Raw genomic sequence first — 26,588 nt, 5'->3', positions numbered from 1 at the left:
CCACCCGTCACTTCGGAGAGAAATCAAGAGGCAAAGGGACGGGAGCAGACAGAGAGAGAGAGAGAGAGAGAGAGAGAAAGAGCTAAGCGCCTCTCTGGGTGATTTGTGACGTGTGTCATTCTTTTGACCGTGCGACTGAGACTCCCGGCAGCCCGCATAGTGAAAGAGCGAAAGAGAGAGAGAGAGAGAGAGAGAATCATCGTAGGCTGCAGCACTGCCGTACGGCGGCATGGAAGGGACGTGGGATCAGACGGGGGTTGAGGGGCGGCGAGGAAGCGGTGGGGGTGGTAACGTGCACCGTAGATATGCCTGGATAATATACGAGCCTTGCATCTGTTCCCCGAATGACGCAACGGCCCGCCATAGATCACACCCAGAGCTTTTAGAGAGCGAAGGCGACTGAAGGCTGTTAAGGAGAGCCGACTCGAGCCAGGCACGCCGGGGCTTGGGGGGGTGGACGAGGGGCGAAATGCCCTCGCCGGAACCGGGGAACGGGAGTACGTGGCGGCTAGAGGGAGACGGACCGATGACGTACTGTTACCGTTCCCGTCGCTCAGGAGCCGCGGCGTGTGTGTCCCTCTTTCCATCCGATTATCGCGCCTGAGTTGGACAAGGAACGAGCGGTGCAGGCATGCTCTGTGGTAACTTTCAGCAAAAGGAGAGGGGGTGGTGTGGGTGCACGTATTACGGACACGGTGGTAACGAGAGGTCCGCGTCTCATTGCGGGGGTGGGGTGGGTTTTACCGTATCCCGCAAGGGGGTGGTGGGGGCAGGTAGAGCGGCGAGTCGCACACCCCTGGCGGCGAACGACGTTATATAGTAGAGCCGCGCGACCATTGAGAAGAGATATACGAGCGCGAGTTTGTTTGCGCTTATGGCCCACGTCTGGGGACGGCGGGGGTTATCAGGGCACCCTTATCCCCATTATTCCCCCGCCGCCCCTCCCTCGGCAGAACCCCTGCAACGGGTGACGCACCACGCGAATTAAAACGGCTCATAAATATCTGAAACAAAGGCAGCCGCTTTCGAGGGCGTACGCGGCTTGAGAGATATACGACTGTTACAACTGCCTCTCTGTATATACCGACGCAATGCCGGGGGTGGAGGGGGGAGAAGGAGAAGGCGAAATTCACCCGATGAGGGAAGACCGAGGGTTTGAACCGCTGCTTCGCCTTCGCGAAAAATTCAGTAAATTCTCCTTCCCCCCCCCCAACTCACCCTAACCGTGTTACTGCAGGTTTCTACCGTGACAGGATTTTTTCACCCTCGGAGCTTCACCCCCGTCGGTGAAATATATAGAAAGAGATAGAGGAGAGAAGTCGTGGAGTTACCGATTGTCTTCCACTCAGTTTTTCACCCTTTGCTTGAGCCTGGCGCACTTTTATCTCATGTACACGTTGTCGCCCGTTGTTATTATACCTGCTGTATTACAGGAAGGTGTCGCAGGCGTATTGATAGAAAGAGATGCGAGGTTGAGGGGATTTACTCTCGGGGGGAGGGGATTGAATAATTAACATGACTTCTACAATGTTGTTTTTCTTTTCTATATGTTGCAGGTAAGTAGTGGTCTCTCCGATCGTTTGAAAAGCGAAGTGTCGAGTCCTCGAGGCGTCGAGTCCCCGGGCCCTACAGACCGGAAACATGCGAAGCAAACAACAGCCGAGGCCCTCCTTCCGGTGGCCCCAGCAACGCGGTGGCGATAACCTCACCGGTAAATACACTCACACACACACACACACACAGAGAAACAACATTCACCTCTAACACCGACACACCAACCCAGAGAACGACTCCGCACACAAAATTTTTATGAGAAAACCTGCGGTGGTTGTAAGGCCACGTTAAAAAATCGTTGCGCGCGGATCGCGGCTCCTCGCGATTATCCCTAATTCGCCGATTCTCCCCAGCTTCCATAAGTATAAGATAATTATCATCTCGCGCTCTATGCCTTCTCTCGAGCTAATCGGTTATTTATCGAGCGTACAGAGAAAGAGAGAGATGGAGAGAGAGAGAGAGCCGGTCACAGCTTTCAAATCAGCGCTTGCGACGTTCCGGTCGCCGATCCTCGTCCCCCGTGCCTCCGGCTCTTTTACACTCTGATTGTGAGCCGCGTTCCCTCAAAGTGATTTACCGTCACTCCCCGTTCCAGCTGGCGCAAGAATCGCCTAATCAGTACCGAGTGCCCTGCATCTCTGCACGTCTACCTGCCCTTGCGTGTTGTACGTTCCAACGGTGAACGGTGCTGCAGGTGTGAGAGAAAGAGCCAGCGTCGTAACGCGCCGCGAAACGAGATTCGCACGCGGTCCTTTTCATCCCCACTACGCTGACATCCCGCGAGCTCGAATACCATGTACGTCGGTTTAGTCTTTGCATCGTCGTAATCCACACGTGAAACTTTCTTTTTCTTTTTCTTTTTTTTTTTTTGCCCAATAGACAATGATTTTCCGGCTCAGTTTCCACTCCCGTTAATGGACTGGTGCAAGGGCTTGTATAACAAGATTAATCGGCGCATTATACGCACTATACGCTAGCTGATATCCTCCAACAGAGAAACATTTCAGTGGGACAATGCAGAAGGTGCGACATTTTACTATCGATCGTTCACCTAACTCTTTTCTCATCCTGGAATAAACTTAAATTATCCATATCTCATTACATGCTTACGGATTCTTTTAAACGTGGGAATTTTACGAGAATCGTTGCTGAATATCCTACGTGGCGCGATTTAATTTTGATGCATTTCATTTATACGGTGAAGCGAGTCAGTGTACAGTGTGAGATTCGTTCGGATGACGGAGCGATGGACAAAGGCAGTTTCATCCCGGCTGTCTGGTACCTGCTCATTCCCGTAGGAGTGACAGGATTACAATGAAGAGTCTCTGCGTCTTAGAATCTAGCGTAGAACACCTATATCCGCGTCCGTGATCCAGCATATAAGATACTGGTTCTGCACGTGTCGCAATTTTTACGAGTTCTAACAAAAAAAAAAAACAGAAAAAAATAACCGGAAATCCAATGCGAACAGTGTCGATTTTATCAGTCGTAGACCGCTTCTGGTCTTCGCGGTTTTATGCGTTTTCTAATGGTCGCTGGTCGATATAGTAGCAGGTTTGATGTGAAATTTCTAACGGTTTATCAGTCATTTGATCTTGCAGTCGATTCTTATTACCGTCGGAATTCTCTTAATCAGGAACAATTTATCTATCGGTCCTCGTATTAACACCAAATATTGGTGTTGAACTTTTTGAAAAAACGCTGCTACATACTTGGTACTAAAATATAAACATGATCTGTTGAAGTTTTATTGATTTTTAATTCAGTTCGATTCGAACGTTGGATTGAAAAAATATGGAAATTCACCCGGACGTTACAGTCCTTGACGATGAACCCGAATAACGGCTGGATCGGACGTTGCCGTATCCTGGCTCGTTATGAGATCAGATAGAAATCCTCCAATTCATACTTCTAACGCTGATTTAGCATGGAACACATTAATTCTCGGATAAAGCGCTCGATGCCCTCCTTGCCACAATACCTTACGTACATTTACCTTTTACTTCAAAGGGAGCCCTCTTACAACCGAGGTAAATTCATTTAAATGCCTGTCAATACGCGAATCACGAAGTATGGTAAGGAGCTTTAATACCGACGCTCCCGCCTCAAGCAACTTCATCTGCGACTGCAGCTTTTAACTTTCGTCAATTTTTCTGTACGTCGAAAAATAATTCGCTGCAGCCAATCTGTGATCACTATTTTCTCACATTTCTTTTGAAGGTCAATCGAATATCGGCTTGTTGATTACTTATCTCTTGTTATTATGTCATATCAATTACCGTTAGGTCGTAATTGCTTGGTGGTAAGAATTCGATTATTAACGTAATCTACTAAGTTTTTACGCCCAATCGCGAGTGATTCGGACCAGAATTAATCAATTTTCAAGCATCTCTTCCCGCAGGAATTTCCGTATCACATTGCACACGCAGCTTAATTACTTGCCAAAAATGATTTACATAATGACAGTAGGCGAACAATTTTTTTATACCGAAATAACTTTTGCTGTAGGGATTTTTGGCCCCACTGTTAATCAACCAAAAATTGGCCAAAAACCGTTTCGTCTCGTTATTAAACAACCGCTCGGTAAACTCGGCGGACAAATGATGGACAATGAGTGCCCGAGACTTGGCGAAGAGGCGACATATTTCAGTCGAACTCCACCCTCCTCATATCTCCTTCTCCTTTCTTCTACCCTGTTCTCTCACTTTTCCATTTTCTCTCTTCGTCGCGTCCAGCCACCCGTCAAGTCTCTCTCCCTGCAGCGAAGAAGCAAGTAAACGCACTTGAACCCGGTGAGATACCGCAGATCCTACCACGTGGCAAATTGAAATTCAGATAAAGCAGAATCTTGAACGACGGTCACGAGTGCAGGCAGCGCCGCTACAGCCGGGATGGTAATGGATACCATCCATAATGGACTTGCTCGCGGACTTGGACCGGCCGGCTCGCGTTGCTCGATCAAAGAGAACCACTTCGTTTCAGAGAGCAGCCAACACGGTGGTGGTCTGCTTCCTGCTCCCTGCATGCCGTCCTTTTCGTCCTTATTTCATCGTCTAGTTTTCGTCCGTGGGATGATATTTGAATGCTAACCGGGATCTTTACGGCCGGTTAACGCTCACCGTAAGCCGGCACGCTTCCGGTTTCATCGGTTTTTATGCGCTTTCTCGTCCGTGGAAAAAGAGATCAACCCTCCGATATTCCCCTCTCGTTGACCCCGACCCTGCAAGACGACGCGTGGCGTCGCGACTCGGACACGGGGTTGTTCATAAGATCCGACCCACAGGCTTACCGGCGCTCTCCTATCGCTCCCCGTCATCCGTCTATCCTCGAGGACAAACTTCTTTGCTTTAGTCCCTTTCGCGAGGAGTTTGACGGGCAGGAACTCCTTGAAGACGTTAAGCCCCAGTTGGGGGTTCCAGCTCTTTCTTTCCGACCAGGTACCTTCGAACTCTAGAAAAGTGGCAATGCACGCCCTTCGCTTCTTCCCTCGTCACATATTTTCCTTGTTTCTTATACGCTCATGAGTGTCTAATCGACGCTGAGTATCGTCGAGGCACAATCAGCCGAGCCTCGTCCATCTCGACGCTCTCTTCCTCTCCTCCGCTCTCTTCGAGCCGTTCGAAACACACAAAGAACCCGATTCGAAGATCGAACGTGATGATAACTCCAGCGCGTCACATGGAACGTCGTCGTTACGGATCAATTCCCGATGCAAAATCTGATCCTCTTTGACCCCTCCGAAAAGGCTTCTCTCCAGGTCTGCGCCTCTTATTCACGATATTCGACGCCGATGCCTCGCAGTTTACAGAGGTCATAAAATTTGCCATTATGATTTTACCACCGGTCGAGGACCCGCTCTGACCGCTCCTGCGTCGTGCTGCCGGCATTGCTTACTTGACTCGGAAATTATACTTTAACGAAACTATCCCTCAAGGGAATCGAAATCTGGCATATAAGTGGAGAATCTGGTAACTTTTTCAAAAAAATTCCTAACATGTCAGCTATTTGATTCGCTTATGTGATTCTCAAATTTTAACTTAACAAAACATTGGGCGAAAATCGCTAGGTTCCAAATATTGGGTGACTGAAATTACCAGGTTTACAGAACACGAGTATCCTTGTTACCGGATTTAAGAAACTCAAAGTTGCAGAATATCAAAAAAATGTTTCACAAAAATTCATCGTTACGCATTAACGCTGCAAAGTCCAAATTCATAATTAATTCTTACTGATCGTGATATGCGGTTTTATTTTTTACCAGCTGTAAAAAAGCGAGGTAAATAATCGCGTACAGCTTAAATTGGAAGTATAAAAAACCGTACTTCGGTATTAATAACACGAAGACAAGAAGTTGCGAAGTTTCCGTGTCAAAATTTCAGCAAACACCGGGAGATGTTTGCACCCTTCAACGCGTAATCACCCCGCATTGCGGGATCGAGGAAGTTTGGGATATCGTGGTGAAATTGCTGCGTCGCGGAGGCGGAAGACGGAAGCGGAGTTGATGATGTCACCCTCCCCTCCCCTGATCCTCTCTGCGTCCCGAGTCCCGACCTGGACCAACTAATATTTCCTTCTTTTGTTGTGTTTCGCGGCAATTTGCAGCCTCGACTCGCAACAAATTTCGGGGGCTGATTATTCGGGGCGGCGGTGGCGGCGAAGTGACGTCGTCGGGTGGATTAAAATGCTGCTGCGAAGAGTTGAGAGCTCGAGCCGAGCGCCCCGCGGTGGGTGAATCGGAATAGAAACGGGGGTTGGGGGCGGAAGAGGCCGCCGCCCCGGGGCAAGAGCATCAGCAGCGCACACTTTGCTCTCGGTGGTGAGCGCGGTTTCGCTCTCGGGTGCACGTGATATTTCCGCTACACCGCGAATTACCCGCGTGCGTGAAAAGACGGAAACGCATCAGCTCGCGGCGCGCCGAGGGAAACGCGACGTTAGCGATATCTTTTTATAACGTTTTCGCTAGGCTTCTATAAAAACATCCGATTCGGTAATTCGTCGTGGAATTTCCGGATTGCACTTATCTTAACGCGACAATTTCTAAACGGCTTGACCGCATCGAATCGCATCGCATGACATCGCCTTGGGTCAAATTAATTACGAACGTCATGTCCTGACGAACGAGCAGCGGTTTTCTAGCTAATTTCGTGCTGGTTTCAGAGGGAGGGATCAAAACTCGCGTACGAAGCACGTACAAGGTGTGCATTAAGTAACGGAGAAGTAAATTCATTACACATTGAAATTGCACGTTATTATACGAACTATGCGTACGTGGGTAATTATCTTATCGTACAAAGTACTAATTTTGTAACGCATTAATAAAATCACCAAGACATTGCGATCATACGCATTACATGTATAATTTGAGATGAAATAAAATCAAGCTGCCGCTTGTAGCTCGAGGTAGGTACGGGCTGATTTCATACGCGCTGAAAAAGAAGAGGAAATAACAACCTGGAGAAACTTACGTATGTATGTATGCATGTACGCACGTACGCCTGTATGTATACGGAGTAGGAATTAGCGACGGGCGCTTGGCGCGCTGTCTGCACAGCTCGTTTTGCGACGTGTCTCCTGTCAGATGGACGACTGGTCCTCTCTCGTCCGTCCGTCTCCCTGTCCACCTTTTAAGTCTCTCGCACCGTAAGGCTAACCCAGACGTATGGGTCCGGGCCGCCAGCGCGGATTCCGTTGGCTCCCAAGGCGAGGCCGAGCTGTCAGTCCTCGCCGATTGACCGACGCCTCCAGCGGCGAGGGACTGGAAGTTAAAGAGTTTAAACTGCGCGGCGAAGCCCCCGCGTTTCCTTCCTCGTAGCATTGTCGGGAAGCGGTATCGGAAACGAGATCACTCGAAGTGCCGAAAAAGAAAAGAAAAAAAAAAAAGAGAAGTGAAATCGTAACCAAGGGGTTGAAGTTAATTCGGAGGAGTCGCTACGGCAGCTACACCGTCAAGCTCCAAGAGTCGCGACTCCGGGGATGATCGCCGTCGAATAGAAGGCAGCGGCAGATTGTCCGTTTCTCTCTCCTCCACCTATATTTTTTCATCCCCTCTCCCACCGGTATTCTCGCTCTCTCACGGGAGCGACGTTGCCGGCCGATGAGTGATGCTGGCCCATTCTTGGAGACACCCTCTTGAGTAACGAGCCAAAAGAAGTATCCGTCATTCCTCTTGTCTAAGCGGACGGTTGTGTGTATAGGCGGTATACACCTGCGGGGTATTTATATCAACGTACAAAAGGATCCGGGAAGGGTTGAGGGGCGGGGGATGCAGGTCGAACAGTGACCGCTTGATCACGTGGCTACGGCGGTTTGCGTGTCGCGGAAGATTTATATCCGCCCGGGTGATAAGGACACACCGAATATAATGCAGCCCAGCGGGGTATCCGTCTCGTTTTTGTCCTCCTCGTGGATGGTCAGTGTGGCGGGATACTCATTTTTAATTCCCGTCGGAGCAACTAATTCGATTAGATAAGATCGGCTCGGTCCGCCTTACGTACCGAACTTACCCCGTCCGTTCGCTGCCGCCCCTATCTTTCCCCCGTCCTTTCTTCCCCGAAGATACTCGGCCCCGGGGTTTTATTTTGAATAAATAACGGAGAGGGTTATTTGTCGCCTACGAGGGAGATCCGCGGGGCTGTCAGGGCGCTGCGGGAGGCGAAGAGAGGGAGCTACCGGGGCTCGGGAGAGAATTTGATTAGCCCGACAGAGCTAACGGCTAAGCACGTTAGAAGGCTGATCGAACCGTTCGCTAATGGATTCGCAATTCGATGGTGAGCAGCGGCAACCGGTAGACGGACGTCGCCGCTCGCGCCACGCGTTGCATTAATAGCTTTGCGACGGTTTCCTTCACTCAACCTGTCTCGCCCCGCGAAAGCGCGCGAGAGCCCGCATCCCCGACCAATTGACGTTTTAAAAGGTTTTTATGCCGAATAAATGAACCTTTATTAAGATCGTCCACACCCCCTGAGACGACGAGAGTGTTTCGTTTTACTTTATTTTTATTATTTTTTTTTTTTTCAATTGGCAGCCGCCAAAATTCGCCTGGACCGTTCCGGGCCTCGGGAAACGAAGTTAGGGAGAATTTCAAGCCGCGAAATATCAAGGACCAAGTCTTCGTCGCGGCTGTGAACCGAGGGAAAAACGAATAAAGTGTCGAAAAGAAAGAAAAAAAAAAGAAAAAATGAAAACAACGATTTCTCTCACTCGATGCTCGGTCCTCTCAGCCCCCCCCACCCACCGTAAGTACAGCTCTTGCCGTCCGCGCGCGGTTCTTGATTGCAACGGGACAGTGAAGCGCTCTCGACGTGAATTCGCCGTAGGGTGAGAGTCGGAGGATGAGGGAAGCTGCGCAGGACCAGAAGGGAAGGAAAGTGGACTGTCTGTCTGTCCTGTCCGTCACATTGCCGCCGTCAGATTATCGCTCTGACACTTTTCGAGTTATTCCGGACGTCGTAGTCTCCGCTCGAGATCCGCGACTGGCAGCCTGTGTTGGTACCGTCACACCGACGACCCACACGACGTCGAGTCCGCGAGTGCAGACGACGACGCGTGTGCCGCAGACGCTCTCACGACGCACTCCCTCATACGTGTATACGCGTGTAGTCGAGTACCAACTCCCGCGGGCACAGACGTTGGAACCGTCCGAGCCGAGGCCGGATGTTGAACCACCCGGTTGAACGGTTTGATACTTTGGGTGTCAGCGTCGATGAAATTTCATACGAAGGTGATCGACCAAGGCCACGGACAAAGGCTCCTTCGCGAGATGGGTGAGATTCTTCCGCTCATTCTCGCCTGCTCGTGCTTCTCCGGTCGAAGAGAGGGAGCTGGCGATGTGCCGAGCGAAAAAGAGGCAGGGAGGAGGAAGGAGGCCGCCGGCACTCGGCTCGCCCGGTATCAATCATCGCTCACCTGGTGGAACGCCGAGGTACTAATTGCCTGGCAACGAACCTGTATGTAAGAAGGATGCGGACGCGAGCGATTCTTGCGGACGACCGTTCTCGTCGACTTCCGCGATGATCGACCGCTCCGGAAAGCTACGATGAGGTCGTCTTTTCAATCGGCTCTGTCGATGAGCAGGACCCTTCGACCTCCGATACTACCTGCTGATGTACAATCGTTCGACGAGGTGGATTAAAAGACAGTCGATGAACATTTTCTCATCGTCATCGGTAATAGGAATGTCGTACACTGATGCATCAAAATTACTTCCGTTTTTGTTCTTCACATCCTATACACAGTTCTAAAGAGTTGCTTTTCCCGCTGAGAAGAAAAAAAAAAAAACAGTGGCGGAAAAAGTCGTAGAGAAGCTGCGTGACAAGTGATGAGAATGGACAAAGGCAGAGGTGCTGATTAGCTTACGAACGGGGCACCTTTTTAGGTTCAGGACAACGTTTGATGTCATCGGTGGTTTCGACGAAGAGGGGGACAAAGACATGGAGGGCGCGGGGTTAACGCGCGGCGCGAACCTTGGGCGTGGAATTACGAGTGCAAGTCCAGCGACGCGCGTCATTCAATTAACAATACAATCATTGAATGTGATTGGATTATTTTCGTTGAAACAAGAAGAGGGAAAATGAAATAAAAATTTGAAAATTTGAAAATAATGACAAAGGAGTAAAAAAAAAATAAAAAAATAACAACGAAAAACACAACTACATACATTATTAGCGACGTGGTAATTGAATAATTTCAATTTTGTATCGCGCTTTTGATCTGGAAATGATGGCTTGATATTTTGAATTCGCTCGGTGGCGTTTCGGCCGCCCACACAGCTATGCCAATAATTATCACTCGTCCCCTCCTGTCTGCTCGCTTCCTCACTCACTCGCTCGCGAAGAACGTTACACTGCTAATCGACCTTGCGAGCTTTCACTTACACCGTCTCACCGCTTTTGCCTACTAACGACGTCCCTGTGACCCTTATCCATATCAATTCTCGTCGAATATCTATGGGAGCCGAAACGTGTTCAAGGATTTATCAATGCCCTGTTCAATCACTTGTCAGAGCGTCGAATCGCAGGACTATCGTTACTTGCCTTACAAAAATCTTGACAGATAGTTTTAATTAGGAAGTCCAGTGACAGGGGTCATCGAATCTCTACTCGCACTGTGTGCAACAAATTTTAAAGCTGGTTCACCTACTCTAACGATAAACTCAGACAAACGAACCATGTTCACGGAATCCTTGTACTTAATACGCAAATTTCTTTTGTTTCAGGTAAGTGGTTCGATACTACCGTATTGGCTTGGAGATTGAAGGCAGTGAGTAGAAAGGCTGTTAATTTGTATAGACAGTATTGTTCATCGGGTTGGCGCAGCCGACGAAGGTTGCCGTCAATTTGTCAAAATCTAGAAAGCATCTGTACGTTAAATCGAGCCACGAATAACCCCGACAAAAACTGCGTCAGACAGTATAAATGCCGGCCTATCGGCAGCGGGTGCAAAGGGCTCGACACCCTTCGGATGAATTAATATTCCCAAGCGCATCTCCCCGCGGAGCATGGGCCGTCATATTCCGCGGTGCTTCTCATCGCGACGGTTGGTCGGTTGTTCCTTCGGTTCCTTGGCTGGGTGCGTGCGACGTCACCTCGTGATGAAGTTGACCCGACGTCCAGGACGGCGTAATAAGGGACGTAGCTGGACGGAAGAACGAACGAGCGGCCAACGGACAGGCGGACAGGAGGACAGGAGGACAGGGGTGAACGTTGACACGTGGGAGACGGGGAGAACGTGACGCGTCCGTCTTGCGAGCCACCCCTTCCACCCCCGGCGCTACCCCTGCATCGTCGCGACGCCGGCGACCGCTATTGTTGTTATTATTAAGGGGTGGAAGCCGGGGGTGGAGGACGTTGACGGAAAGGAAAGGCGGCGTCTGCAGGTGACAGATGAAACAGCGCCTTCCCTTGCACCCCCCCCCCCCCCCCCCCCGATCTCCGGTCGTCAGTGCGGGTCGCGCTGCCCTTCAACCCTCGCCCCGATCCTCCACCTACTACGTACATGTCCCACCCGCTCGGTACACTCAACTCTCTACGTTTCTCCACCTCCTGCAGGGACTCTCGCCATTTAACTGCACACGACGTTTCTACCCAACGCCCTGCCGTGAGGGTACTGTCAAACTCCCGACGCGACTCCGTTCGACTGACCACCGACCAATCCCGCTCTCTCGGCTCCGCTCAAATCCAAGCTTTTTCTACCCGCCCCCACCACCCCTCAAGTTGCTCACCGATTGTTACTCCTTTGCTCCGCGTCCGAATTTGAAAGTGACGTTTCTCATTTACCCGGATTGCCTCTGACCACCACTGCAGCTCACCTTGGACTTTTCATCCTTCTGCAACTGGAAAATCTTTGAAGCCAGCTTGCGAACTGCGAGCTTTTTCGCTCTTCGCAGTTCGTTGTGTGTTTAAATATACCTTTCGCATTTTTCTCTCTTCTCGTTGACGAACTCGCGTTCGGGATAGCATATATTACCGTCCGAGAGGCCGAGAGGATCGGTCGAGGACGTCAGTGGTGGCGGGAGAAAGTCGAGGACGACGAGATAGGAATGCCTAGGAGAGGCGTCTCGGCCGTCGGGTCAGCCAGCAGGAGCAGCGCGACGTCTCGGCTTGAATAACTCGGCGTCACCCACCCACCCACCCTTCCCGGGGTTTTCCGCTAACTAAACGTACTACGTGGACTCGTGCGGGGGTCGGATTTGCGTGCGTCGTGGGGCAACCGGAAACCAATAAACCTCCGGGTGATATCCAGGAGTCAGAAGTCACGGGACCCGGTTCGGAGTGAGTGGCTGGCTGGCTGGCTGGATGCCGGGATGAGGAGGAAGCGCGGAAGGCCCGCGGCTCGTGGCTCGCCGCTTCTCGCTTCCCTCGGGACGAAACTCCCTGCAGGAGTTTAAGACGAAATCCTCTCCTCGCCGGTCGCTGAATATTCAATGAACCCGAACCGACGCGCGTCCGAGCGACTGAGAACCGCGAGTCGTCCGCGGAACGGAACGGGAACGGCTCGCGTTACCCCGACTTCATCTCCCTTCCCTGAATGGAACATATATTGCGACGCGTCAATCTCACCGCTTGTCTCATCTAATTTGTTCCGTCCCCGTCTCTTCGCCGTTCACCCACAATCCTTTTATACCTACTACGTCCGGTTGCTTCCAACGCACTCCTACGTGGAAATCATTTCACACGCAACGAAGGGTAGAACGCTTTATTTCCATTCAAGGAATTATCGCTGTACCGCTTTGTCCCTTACAGACATCCAAAATTTATACGATATCTTATCGTTCGTAAATTTCATAGTACGATAAATCACGTCGTATGCATATGACAGACTTTTTCACCATCCGCAAGGAATCCGCAAACCTCTTTCTAATGCCCTGTTAACGAAAGAAACTTTTTTCGAAATGAAATGAATTAAATTTTGGTTTTGATAGCCGACGATTCAAATTTTCATTAATTTTTCAATTCTTGATTAAAAACAGTGGTTGTAAAGTGGTAAAAATATCTGCAACGAATCACCGCGTACCAGAATAAAACAAAAATATATAAAAACCGATTCGACCCTGGGAAACTGCTGCAGCGATAATAGCTTGGAATTATCTGCTACGCATCGTTACAAAAGCGAAAGACCGATGTTCACGGGTAGTTGTTTAAGGAACAAATTTTCTTGACGGATATGATCAGATGCGAAGGCTGTCGATTCTCGTCAATTCCTTCCCCTACGGGGGAAGTCGGCGGCCGCTCAGGCGTCGCCCCTGACGGCATTGATCTGTCGGACGCGGGAGTCTTGATATCGCGACGGAAGGGGTAGTCGGAGGTGGGGGACGGTGAAGGGGGGTGGGGGTGGGGGGTGGGTGCCGCTGACGTGCGGAGAACACGGCGCGCCCGGTCCAGCGGCCTCGTCACTCCGGCTGGAGACGGCTCGTCACGCCGCGCGACTCCTCCTCGACTCATTACAAGTCTTGCAGCAGTTCTCCCGGACTACCACCCCCTCTGCGTTCACGCCGGGTCTGGGCAGACGGAGAACCCCTTCGTGCGGCTATCGTCGCCCTCCCTGCAGCCCCTTCCTTCAATCTGCCCCTTGGCGCCCGAACGACTACCCCTACTCTCGAGTCTCGGCCTTACCCCCCCCCCCCCGCCATTGCCGAGATGCTGTTGACCGTTTCCCCCATCGTCTGCATCCTCGCCGTACGAAAATTTTCCCTTTGCGCAGGCAAAAACCCGGAACCCCAATTACTCGTTTGAACGAATCGCGTGAAATGAACGTTTTCGAACGGTTTAAAAGAGTCGAAAAAATTGTTCCTAATTGGCTTCTCGCATTATATAGTACGACCTCGCGGTCTCTGATCTGGCGTAAAGGGTTTTCGAATCCTTCGGATCGATGTCTCAGCTTTTAAATCTGCAGTTCTACCCTCTCTCTCTCTTTCTCACTCACACGCATCCTTCTTGACGGGTGTCCCTGTAATCGACGGTTGACGAGACATTCTATTATACGGAATAAGCGACTTCGGAACAGGACTTGGGTGCTCAGGGGAAGAAGCAGAAAGGGGCGAGCGACGGCGAAGCCGGGGGGTGACGGGGGTCGGAACTAGCTACGGTGGTGGGGGCGGTTCGGTCGTCGGATGGCTGACCTGGTTGACAATCGATTGACGGCTGTCGCCCAGACCTCCTGTCCGCTCCCCTCGCCTGCAACACCCCCGGCCCCGCTCCCTCTGCCCCTCGCCGACGTCGCCGTCGTCGTCGCCCCCACCTCCGTCAGCCTCGCTCCTTCGTCGCTCGTCGCCCGTCGCGGGCTGTCCGTCAGGGTGCGTCGCGTCGTCTTATATATGTATACGCTTGTACACCTACGCCCTGATCGTTGCTATTATTGTGCGACCCCTTCTCCCTCGTTGATTTCTTTCCCCCTGCTGCTCACGCCGATCGCTTCCAATCTACGGGACGAACGACATCGCATCGCGTTAATTAAAGACACGGGTACGCAACGAGTTTAGAATTTTAACGATTAATAATTGTTTTTACATTGTTGGGGATATCCGTGATGGATGAAAGATTATGCGAGACACTGGAAAACTGGATGGAAACAACACCAATAATCATTTACCGAGAGTCATGTTGTAGCGATCAGATGTTGAACCTAAAATTTATCTACCATCAATCGATCCCTCGCTTCGAAAGAGAGACGAAGAATAAAGAGATGGAGTGTGCGGGATAATACCGGGATGGGAATTTGCTTTACGACCCTTCGGCCAGTTTCGTTGAACCGATGCTAACTAGACTCTTCAAGCGGCGTGTGTCAGGAAGCCGCTTTTACGACCCCGTATTGGTCTCCCAATTTCATTTTTTATTTCATTTTTCGTTCTCGTCTCATTTGTCTCGTACATATTATTCTTTCCCAATCAATTTTTAGAAACATTTTTCAAACCTCGTGATGTTCATTTTCGCTCAACGAAGCGCGCACCTCGCGGAAAAGTAATAGTTTTCCGGACGTGCGATACAAAGCGGCGTGCAGCGGGTTCCAGTAGCTGGTTCCGTTCGTCGTTCCGGGACGTCAGTGGCGGTCCGGAAGGTGTGCATGCACCAGGATGTCGGATATACGTCAGGCGGAGGTGGAGGAGGATATTATTTGCCGAGGACAGTGACAAACGCTCGTCAACGTCAGCTCGGTGCCGTACCCAGAGGCCGTCGGCACCGCGCCGCGTCTCGACGGAGACGTGACGAACATATCTAGGCCCTGGACCGACTCGTCATCTCTGTCTCCCGTCAAAAGCGACTGCCAGTACGGTCGCTGATGGTGCAGGAGGCAGCGGAGTGACGTATCGCGGCGTCGTATCATCCCGTCTTAGTCAACGGCGTCCGTCACGAGCCGCCATTCGTCACTGCTCGGCTTGGCCGACGCTGCCACCCCTCCTCTCCTCTCCTCTCCTCTCCTCTTTGCCATCTACTTTTTGCTCCTCTCAATACCGTCGACGTTGACGTTTGCGATTCTTTCGCGTGAATTATCGCCACTCGAAGATACTCTACGTGCGCGTATAAATGCAGCCTGCATATCTGGCGCGAGATCTGGTTACGCGTAAAGGGGCAGCACCGTCCCTCTAATTAATTATTTTGTCGCGTGTGTAGATGCGTAACGGTTCCACCGACGAAGAGGCGGTTTAACTCTACCCGAGATCCGGATGGGCGATAACAATTGAAACAGACACTTGCGTACTGACGTTATAATATCCGCACTAATCGTAGGCGCAATCCTGCAATGCGTCCCGCGTTTCGTTTCATTATTCTACGGTTAAATCCGCTTGTTCACATGCTGTCTACTCTCTTAACGCGGTGACGAACGTTCCACTAATTTAAACGCCGGAAAATCTCTGCTGCAACTGATTTGCAGTCGGTGGTGCAAAAATTTGTCTTTTCAAAATCAGGTGAAAATTGAAAGCTGAATATTTTAATTTCTCTACCGCAGTTTTCACAATTCATATAAATTTTCATGTGCTATTGTCGGAAAAAATATTGTACAGATGACCGTATCATACGTGTTAAAAAAGTTGAAAAAATGGTGGAAGGCTCGAATTCCAAATCCCAACGTTTACACGCCGTCATCGTATCCTTGTTGTTGTTTATCATTTCTCGGCTTTCCGCGTTTCGCGGCTAGTTTCGCGTATAACATAACGCAACATTATGCATACATACAAAGCAAGCAGCAGGCTGCGAGTCTCCACCTCCATATATCGCGTGCGAAAGGAACGAGAATGGCATTCGCGTTTTCTCATCGTCGATTAGCTCTCGGCGTATAGTATCGGCCAGTCAAGCATCGTCGTTACTCAGTTATCCGTACTTTATACAAACCCGGGGGGGGGGGGGGGGGAGATTTATTACTTCCGTTTGCCACTGTGTTTTGTTTTCACGCGCGGTACGTTAGTCAGCACTGCTCGATCAGCATACCTCCGCCTCCGCCCCCGCCTCCTTTTAAAAATCCGTCAAAACTGAGTCACCGCCCCCCCGCCTCCGCCCCCCCCCCCCCCCCCCCCCCGCCTCCGCCTAGATCCAACACACCTGTACGATACGCATTAAACGCGCGCGGAGTGCTGCACTGTAACTTGTCGAGGCACACTATAGCCCGTGTCTGACATGTAACGTATATCAGCTTGTCCAATGACGGTTGATAACTCGGTTGTAACGGTCGCGGCCAATCCCGCGAAATGAATAATATAATACACAACATTTATACACGATGCGACGCCAGCCGCGGGTCCTCGTCGCGACGTTGAGGTGCGGCAGCGGTGGCGGCGGGGACGTCGGGTATAATACGAGGTGGAGGAAAGGGAATAGAGAGGAGAGAGCGAGAGAGAAAGAGAGTGGGAGAATCGAGGGATACGTAGGTAGTCATTACATGGGGGGGTTGGAGGAGGTGACGTCACTGACGGTGACGGATGGCCTCGCGTCAGGCAAGTATAAACCCCATGGTAGCCAATAAATTATTGCAACTATAAATTACTTCTGTGCTCACAATATAATACTACCACCGCCATTGCTGCCGCAGCGGGTGGGGAAAGGGAGAGGAGAGAGAGATGAGGAATACGGGGGAGGGCAACAAAAGGTGGTCTGCTCTGTTGGTAAGTACGTTTACAGAGAGAAAGAGAGAGAGAGAGAGAGAGAGAGAAAGACTAGACGCATTCATACTCACGCTTCTCGATTTTTATATCTTTCTCACAGTATACGCACACGCCTTATTCCCTCGATCGGAACGCTAGGGGCGATTCAACCTCGCGGTCTTTCTGCAGTTTATAATCTGGCCTACGCCTAAATCGACATGACCTTTGGAAAGGGATGCATCCCCGCCCCGAATTTAACGGATCGATCGATAACCAGGGATCATTATCGCCCCGTCACATACTCTATGCACTATTCGTAAATCCAAATTGTCAATTTTTCTGCGAGACTGTTTTTCGAAAGCGCTGCCTGGGTTCTGTGGTGTTGATTTTACACTGTTGTGCGTGCTTAGATTCAACGTTATTTTGCAGCTATCAACGAAGTCCAGATAGGGGGACTCTCGATGGTCGAAGAAACATCGGATCTATCTTACCCGCAGACATTGTTGAATCTATAAACTCTGAACCGAGTTCACCAGAACAGAATTCGTGTAGTATAACTGAATCAATTAATGGTTCGGTAAATAAGTAAGTCATATGAGATCAGAGTCGAAACCAGAGTGTCGTCGTTGGCTTTCGTGTTCCAAATGTATCCGGAGATGAAATATGGATGCAGGTATTCCTGGAATACAACAAAATGTGGGAGATAGCGAAAGGGTGCGTGTATGCCAGCGAACTTCATACGTGCATCACAGACACCAATCAGGTCCTATGCACGGGCGATTCTCGGAGTCGTGTGGCACGTTTCTCATGTACACGGTACACGCTAGGCGTTTCATTTTTTGTAGCTGAAATTTGTTGATATTACCAAAGGGGCTTTGTTTTATCGACCGATTTATGGAACCGATAAGAACCACGAGCGTGCGGTGTATATACGCCGGTCAACGCGAGCCTGGGAACGGGAACTTTAAACCGCTCCAACTGGGAACTGGGAACTGGGAACTGGGAATTGGGAATTGGGACGTCCGCCACGGAATTCACCGTACAGCATAATGTGTCTGTTATTTACAAGCGTTCGTGTCGTACATGGTTATGTAACTTTGGGAAGTGGAGATGAATGGGGATCGATACTTGAGGACGTGATATGTTGACCGGATATAAGAATTGTGCATTTTCTCACTGCTTTCGGACTTGACCCGATGTGCAAAAACTCGCATATCCACATCGAAGAAGGGAACGAGAAGAACAATTATGATGTTTGAGGAACGTGAGAAAAGTATACCGTTAAATTCTTTTTCACTGTCGATCAAGCGCTCGTCGTTTTTCAGTGAAAAATCTCCGTTGCTCGATATTGCTGCTCTCTGTTATCTTCACGTTCTTAAATTTCGTTCACGCATCATCAATCAACTTCGACTTATGGTTTAAGACTAATTTTCTTCAACGCGTATTAAAAATCGTGTGTCAAACATGTCAATGCACAGCTACGAGGTTGCTGTGAATCAGCGTTGTTGTTAAGCCTCGTTATCTTTTTGATCGAACAAGACGAAAGTTACGATATGTGTAGAAACCGAAGAAAACCGTGTATAAAAATACTCCGGAACATATTCATCGTTTCGATAATCTGTCGCACACAGTTCCGACAGATATAAAAGCAGCCGTTGAACGTCGATTAACTCAACGCAGCTTTGCGCATGCCGGAATGGGATTGAAAGTTCCATTGACCGACCGAGTTCATTCGCCTCGGGTGATTAACAATCCTCGGACCGAGTGCGCTTCGGATTTCGCATTACCTCGACTATGACGAGGGGAGACAGTCTCTCATCTCCCGGTCCGGGTCTAACGCCGCGGTAGATTTGGCCTCGAGAGAGGCAGAGAGGACGGAACGTTAGCGCGAGTGAGTTACACGGCTTGCCGCATGTGCGTCGCATAAATCTGTTCGGTCTAGGCTCACCCAGCCTCCACATCATGGACCCGGTCGCTGATATCTCATCCTCTCTTTGCCTCGATTGCTTCTTTCGCTCGGCCGATTAGACCGCTCATGACACGGCTTCCTGCTCCGTCCAATTACCAGATCTCAGTTCGGATTATAAATCGAGTCTATCGGATTTATACACGTGGTGGGGGATCCGCGGCCGCCCAGCTATGAATAGCTGCTTGTTTTTGTAATATTCGAATCTCGCTAGTATCATATACGCTCGTATTTTATAGGTCCTTAGCGCCGTTATTTACGGCTTGTTGACCGTCGAGTTTCAAGACGCTTCGTCCGATCTCCGGGAATCATTCTCTGCATCCTCTGATCCCGTTGGCGTTCCGCAAGAGTCGCCCGAAGATCGGGCTTGTTTGCCAATGCAGACGAAAATGGACACGAATGAAAACTTTGCGCGAATATTATGTCCGGGATAAGAAAGAAACGATGGGTTTAATGGCAAAGGGAGGTCGCCTTTGCGATTCGACAGGAATTTACCCAGCGGCTGAACAGTGATCGATGGATGTAGTAGCCGCACGACATAAACCGTAAACCGTATTCGTGTAACATATTAGTAATTCTATTCCTGGCCCGCAAGCTAACGGCGGATTTTCTCCGCGTTGTGGGACCGCTTCTGCCGCAGGGGTTGCGGGGGACGTCGGGACGCCCGCCCTTCCTCCGTCGGGGCGCACCTGTCCTCCGGTCCATCACCAGTCCGTCACAAAGCTGGCGGACTCTTCGACTGTCGCTTTAGCCGGGGCCACGACGCATCACACTTATTTATGTTGACACAGAATATTTATTAGAACGGATCGAGCGTCTCGAGAAGCCCGCGCCTATTTTCGGGCTCACGCGTCGTCGCGACGACGAGCGTCGTTCGTTCACCGCAATCGCATCTCCATCCACGGACACCGGGAAGCCGTTTCGGGGTCGGATGCTTCTCACTTTCCAAACTTTTGGTAATAAACCCAACGACAGGAACGATTTATCGACCATGTCGGAATTTCTGAATCGTTTTAATTATTAGATTTCAGCTACGAGCTGATTGACATTTGTCGGAAAGCCGTTCGCCGTCAAACGACAATTTTTATTCCCGGTTTCTACTTAGTCAGTCATTCATTCATTCATTCGTTAATTCAATCATTTGGCTTCTTCTTCACTGGTTACCGTACAATTTAAAGACCGTCACAGCTATAGCATACTTACACCGAGTCGTTAAACTGTCACGTTCTCCGCGTGACGAGTGTGCTCGGCTAATTCATCCGCGTGTTCGTGCAGGCAGACCTGCCCCTGTACGTACGTACGTTTACATGTACAGGTAACTTCACGTCCTGTGCAGTGTGTATTCCACTCCACCGTTTTGTTATCGAGAATCAATATTTACGAGTAGTAGCAGCTTAGCTGAATATTGCGTAGACGGTATGCCTATAACTTTGGCAGTTATGTTACTTGGCGCTGTTGCCCAAGATCGCGCGCTCCTAGACAGCCAGTCAAACCAGTGGTGAAAATTTTATTCCGGACATGACGCTGTCACCTTTTTATCCTCACATCTCACCAAGCGCGAATCGTAATTGTAACCACTCGTAATTATACCCACTCGAATTTCACTATCAAAAATCGCCTCCCCTTGCTTCACGAATATGATCCAAGTCGCATTCGTCACAGAGTTATCGTTTGTTTTGCCACGCACAAAAACATTGAAGAGACCTACACGGTCAACGAATCGATTAATTGATAAACAGTGGTTTGCCTTGTTCTTCTTCAGTTTGATAAAACCAACTTCTGGGAATCCTCGTATTCTAAAGCCAGTGTTCAGCTGTCGATTTACGATTTATATGTGCGTAAAAGACAAACGGGGGAAAAACAATTTCTACTAGATTTCAGCAGCCTGCTAATATTTCAGATATTTTTAGAAATCAGCTTGTTCGATAGAGATGAAAAAAAAAAAAATTGGTAAAAAAAAATTGTAGAATTCTGGATGAAAAAAGTCACGCAAAGTACTTGAGCACGTCGTTGTATAAACGCTGTCAAGATCCCCTGCGGCATTGGACACTAAATATAGTGCAGACAGAAAAACAAATAACGGCAGAGACATAATACATAAAAACAAAAGAAGTTTGCACGGAGTGGAGGGGGAATTAATTTTATAAAGAAAAGCTCGACGAAGAGGTAAATTGCGAGAGAGAGAGAGAGAGAGAGAGAGAGAGAGAGAGAGAGAGAGAGAGAGAGAGAGAGAGAGAGAGAGAGAGAGAGAGAGAGAGAGAGAGAGAGAGAGAGAGAGAGAGAGAGAGAGAGAGAGAGAGAGAGAGAGAGAGAGAGAGAGAGAGAGAGAGAGAGAGAGAGAGAGAGAGAGAGAGAGAGAGAGAGAGAGAGAGAGAGAGAGAGAGAGAGAGTACCTGGGAGCACTTGAGATGTAATGACAACCGGTGGTACACTTGGCTAGCCTTAGCGCGGTGTATCTGTATTTATGGTAAAGTATAAATAGGGATATGGCCGTGTCTCATGTCGCTACTTCGCTGACAATTATTGTTGTCACGGAGGTGCTGACATTCGGCCTGAACTGACACGCCGACAGATAGGTAGTTGCTTGATGGGAAAGCGTGTGTGTGAGAGAGGGAAAGAGAGAGAGAGAGAGTCGAGAGAAGGAGGACTGGCGTGGCGTCGAGTGACGGACGTCGCGCGGTGATCACCCCGTCGCGTCACGACGCCCTCGTGCCCTAAGTGTTTCGATCGTGTTTGGCTACCTTCTGCCGACGCCGCTGTCACGTCTGCCAAGACGGCCATTGATATCTTCGCTCTTCTGCCTCTCCGGTTTCTCAAACAGTTCCCAATTAACCGTCTCCCCTCCCCCCCCCCCCCCCTTGCCGCTCTCTCACCATGAAATAAAGAAGCAAGCCGTGAGCTCTCGTTATACCTGCACACACACACACACACACACACACACACACACACACACACACACACACACACACACACACACACACACACAAACACACACACACACACACACACACACACATTAATAATTGCTTCAGCGAGACCTTCGAATTTGATCAGACGCGTCGGCCGCCTGCGTTATTGAGTATAGAATTGTTGAAACAGGTGCTGCTTGCAACGAATGAAATTTCTGAATGGATCGTTATGAGTCTAAATAGCAATTGACTTCATTACCGTCGCCTAATTTAATCAAGAACAACGTGTCGTCATCTCGCCACGTTCATCATTCTTGATCTGGTTTTATCAGGTTATTGATGGATTGTTCTGACTGAAAGTTCTCAACTGAATGCTAATGCGAAAATAAATCAGTCCGCGATTATCTTGACCAAACTGATATGGTTAACAGAGACTGGGATCTGAATGCATCACGGTATTTTCGGTGGTTTCTCTTATATCGTTGACGGAAATTCAGCTGTACTCAATCTGTTCTACATATCTATAATTATATAATTCTCTTCGAGCTGTGAATTTCATCTCTCGTACCTGATACATTTTTCTGGAAACGATAACTCCACCCTACCTAATTGAGTGTAATTCGGGTGGTTTTTCCGTTGGAACTGTGTTCCGTGTGTGAGTCTGGCGCGGCGATCGGTGCCCAAAAGGTTTCGAGGTGCATGGGTAAGCACAGGAACGGGATCGGAGCTATCGGACTTTTTAGATACTCGAGCAGAGCGCATCGATCACGAGCGTCGCCTGTTGCGCGACAGATGGACTGACGGGAGCCGACATTCATCCATCATGCAGTCGCCATACCCGCCAGGACTCGGTCAGCCGTGCATGTCCAAGTATATGCCTACCTGAGCTGCCGTAGCGAGCTGAGAAAAAGGCGTCCACGATCGGCTGATTAGCGGGCAGTTCGAGAAGGTGACTCGACTCGCATTCTGTCCGTTGCTCGTTTTTTTCACGCGCAGTTATGCTTTCGCATTCGATCCGATCCCCGTCATCCAGTTTATTTTCGCCTCGATATGCGCGTCACGGGATAAAAAAGACATATCAAAGATTGTCAGAGAATCAAGAGCTTTCGAGGCATATCTGCTTGGCTGGTGTAACCTGCGAGCAGGTGAGTGGAGAGGAATTTGTGCGAGGCGCCCGCGGCGCGAAGAAGAAGCAATCGCTATATTCACTCGGAAGTCTGCGATCAGGTCGTAGCTTTGAAACGGACGGGCGTTGGGTACATGTTAGTAGTATTCAAAGAGAATCGAGCGAGTGACTTTTCCGCGGTTCAAAAGCCCCCAGCAAATTACAATTCACCGAGTCTTTTTTTTCCCGCCAACCGCGACTCTCTCACACGGTTTTCAAATCTCGCAGCAAGAGAGCGAAGAGAGATAGCGGCGAGAGGGATTACCTTATCTGGCCTGTATCCGTTCGTAGAAAGTACCAACACTCCACCATCCGGGGCCGGTGCAGCGTGCACGCGGCGTCGTGTTTAATTGAGTATATCTATCCATTTACCTCAACTCGGAAAGCTCGATCCATCCGCAGGAGCTCTCTCCCTCGGTGAGAGAGTGGTACCGCGGTGCCTGAAATTTCTCTCGTCAATCTGGCCAGTGCGCAGCGTCGCCAGAGACGAGGCCTTTCGTTCTTGACGTCGATAAGACTGGACAGGGACACTTAAATCTGTGCGTCGGACAACGGAAGATTGGTGATGGAGCCAGGTGGAGCATAAGAGGAGAAGAGAGAGGACAAGGGAATGGAAGTCAAGGTGAGGACGGAGGGGGGAGTATGCAGGCAGTTGATGGAGCGAGTGTTGACTTAGGATAGCCGCTGCCTCATCAGTCAATCGGTCAGGTAGACTTAAGGAGGCGGGTGCGTGCGGCGGCAGTTTAAGTCCAGCGTTCGACGCGACGCGACTCGGCTCAAATCCATTCGAGGTCCCCGTTTTGTCCCGACGAACGTTCGTCGAGAGGGTAACGTCGTAGTTTTACGGCGGCGAATTTCACACGCACGCGTTTTACCTGTTGCTTGAATCCACGACGTGAACCCGGTGCTCGATCCATCAGCAGCCACTTCTTCGGCGGTGAGCAGCACCATCTGTCCAGAAGGTGAGTGTTCATGGACCGCGGCGTCGTCGCTCCTGTACTCTTTACTCTTAGCAAAGAGGTCAACGGCACCTAGACCGGGGAGTAGGTTTGTTTTGAACCGTCATCTCCGTCTCCCTTATTCTCGGATTGCATTAGACGCACGTCCCTCGAGAGATGTGCATTCGTTCCGAGAAACTCGTCCTCTGTGACTTTTCCGTCTTGCCGTTCGAGCGCCAACGTCTCGGAACCTCTACCGATGCTCGTTTCCATTAGCCAGTGTTTGCTCAGCTCGAACGGCAGTGTCTAGGTACTTTGCGGGGACAACATCATCAGGTATATCTTCAGGCTGTTCCTGGATACGCCAGAACAAAAATCGGGTCATCGCGACAAGGGCGAAGAGTCAGGAGACAACCTCTTTCGGCCCGGATGGTTGGAGTTACAATTACCTTACAGTGATGCGTTGAACCGCTCGCGGGTTCGAGGGCCGCGGTACTGGCCGTCCTGAGAGATGAGCGAAGGAGAATGGATTCAGCCGTCAGTCACTCACTCGCAGACCGCAAGAGAATCACAATGCAGACTTCTCCTGCCCCCATCCCTATTCCCCCCGTTTCGCCTCCGTCCGCCCGTCCATCCGTCCGTCCATCCGTCTATCCATCCATCCGTCCGTCTACCGCTAGGTACCGTCAGTCTCTTCGTCTGCCTCCTGTCACGCTTCCCTTCCAACAATCTCCCATCAGAAATTCATCACGCCTTCCCTCTCGTCTTTTATCACTCTCTCACTCACACTTGTTCACCGATCACTCTCCGTCTCTCGCCGCCGCCCTCAACGCCTCTCTTTTGTTCCTCGCCACCCATCCGTCCCTCGCAGTTATTATACAGTATTTTTTTTCCTCGTCTTATGGCCGCTGGTGGATGGACCAGACGACAAATCGCCCAGCGTATCAGCGTCAGGTCCAATGGAAAAAAGAAACTCCATGCTGTATTGGCACAAATTTACACATTGTGGAGACGCGGCAGGTGGATATACGATAACGGATAGGCGACGCGTGATTTTAGCATGGTCGACAGAGGCTGGAACACAGGGAGGCGATGGGGACACAAAGCGTGACTGGGACTGTGAGAGACACGAGGGAGGCGATGAGGAGGCGGCGTAGTTAGAGATATCGGACAGCATTCGTGCATGCAGCGTCTTGACAGGGAAAGAATCAGACTGCTAGTCACTACAAGGTACCCACAGCACAAAGAAACATCGTGCATGTGTGGCGCAGTAGAAGAGACTGGAAAGACAGAAAAGGGTAGCGATAAGACTAATTATTGTTGTGCGAGCAAAGCTGGTACGAGACGGGTGTACACCCCGCATGTAGAGAGGGGTCCGTGCTAATATACCATGTACTGGCGAAGAGGGAAAGGAAGAAGAAGAGAGACGAAGAGCGGTGAGAGAGAAGCCGAGTGAGACCGAGGACAGAAGGTACGCGTATCGCGGTAGCGCATCTCCCGGAGTGTCAGGACGCCTTGTGCGCCCCGGTACACCACGGGATCTTATTCCTGCTTAAATATATCCTCGAAGAAGAAGAAGGGCCTTGTTAGTGGCCACCAATAGAGGTCTTCGGTGGTACGCGGCCAAAGTGTGCGAGTGAGAGAGAGAGAGAGAAGTAGAGATGGAGAGGAGCAGTAGCCGCTTTTGCATCTGCACCGGTGGTGGAGGTGGGTTTAACCGCGAGATAAAGGGTCGAGAGGATGACGCGGTCCGGAGCAAGCTTCTCCTCGGCGTAATTAAACAGGAAACTGACCCCGGAACGGTGGACCAGGATGTCTTGACGGAGAGCTTTTCCAATTACCCGGATGATCAGCGTCCCCCGATGAATAATTGGCACTCCGGTGTATTTGTCGGAGGGGCCAGTGTCGCCGGCTGACTGGCTGGCTGGCCCAGCGCACCCTTCAACCGAGAATCTCTTGTCAATTTCAGGAGCTTGGCTTCCAGGCACTACCGAGAACCGAGAGGTACGTGGCCTGCAGTCACCATCCTCCGATGAAACCCGCGGACGTCGATACGGCCGGTTCTCCTGTTCGTCGCAGCCGTGTTCCTACGCGTACGCGCCAACTGGCCAACCTAACCTGAGGATGGCAGCGGGCGGGGCTGCCTCCCGGTGGTCCGCCCTGGATCGCTTGCACTTCTTGCTATCGTTCCCTCGCACCCCGACCAGCCGGGCGAATGCTCGGTAGGAGACAATGGACAATGGGGACATAAATCTGCGTAATTAGTTGCCGATGCTGGAACGGATCAATGTGCGATCTCCTAGTCTCCCTCCCTTCATCTTACCAGGGAACAAACGATTCTTGGTTGGTCGGATCGTCGGCCAGAGGACGGTGCAGCCCCCACTCGCTCGGTCAATGCCGAAGACGACACTCCCTGTCCTCGGAGGGAATCGCTGGACCAAGATGGCGGATCGAACGATGGCTGTGTCCTCCGTGTCCGGGAGCA

The 26,588-nt window shown here is 50.5% G+C and overlaps 1 protein-coding gene across 4 annotated transcripts in view; it reads left to right on the top strand.

Annotated features, from left to right (window-relative positions):
- Positions 1-26,588, top strand: part of LOC107225992 (protein tiptop) — a 117,649-nt gene that overhangs the window by 80,418 nt on the left and 10,643 nt on the right. For all 4 annotated transcript variants that reach the window (XM_046730398.1, XM_046730397.1, XM_046730399.1 and 1 more), the window contains one exon: positions 1,557-1,711. In XM_046730398.1, coding sequence (XP_046586354.1) covers positions 1,642-1,711 — 70 coding nt within the window. In that variant the 5' untranslated portion in view covers positions 1,557-1,641. The remainder of the gene's footprint in view (positions 1-1,556; positions 1,712-26,588) is intronic.

Source organism: Neodiprion lecontei, chromosome 2, assembly GCF_021901455.1.
Source record: "Neodiprion lecontei isolate iyNeoLeco1 chromosome 2, iyNeoLeco1.1, whole genome shotgun sequence".
In the NCBI taxonomy this organism is placed as follows: domain Eukaryota; kingdom Metazoa; phylum Arthropoda; class Insecta; order Hymenoptera; family Diprionidae; genus Neodiprion; species Neodiprion lecontei.
Note: the sequence above shows the minus strand (reverse complement) of the source record. Positions and strands in the feature narration are given on the sequence as shown.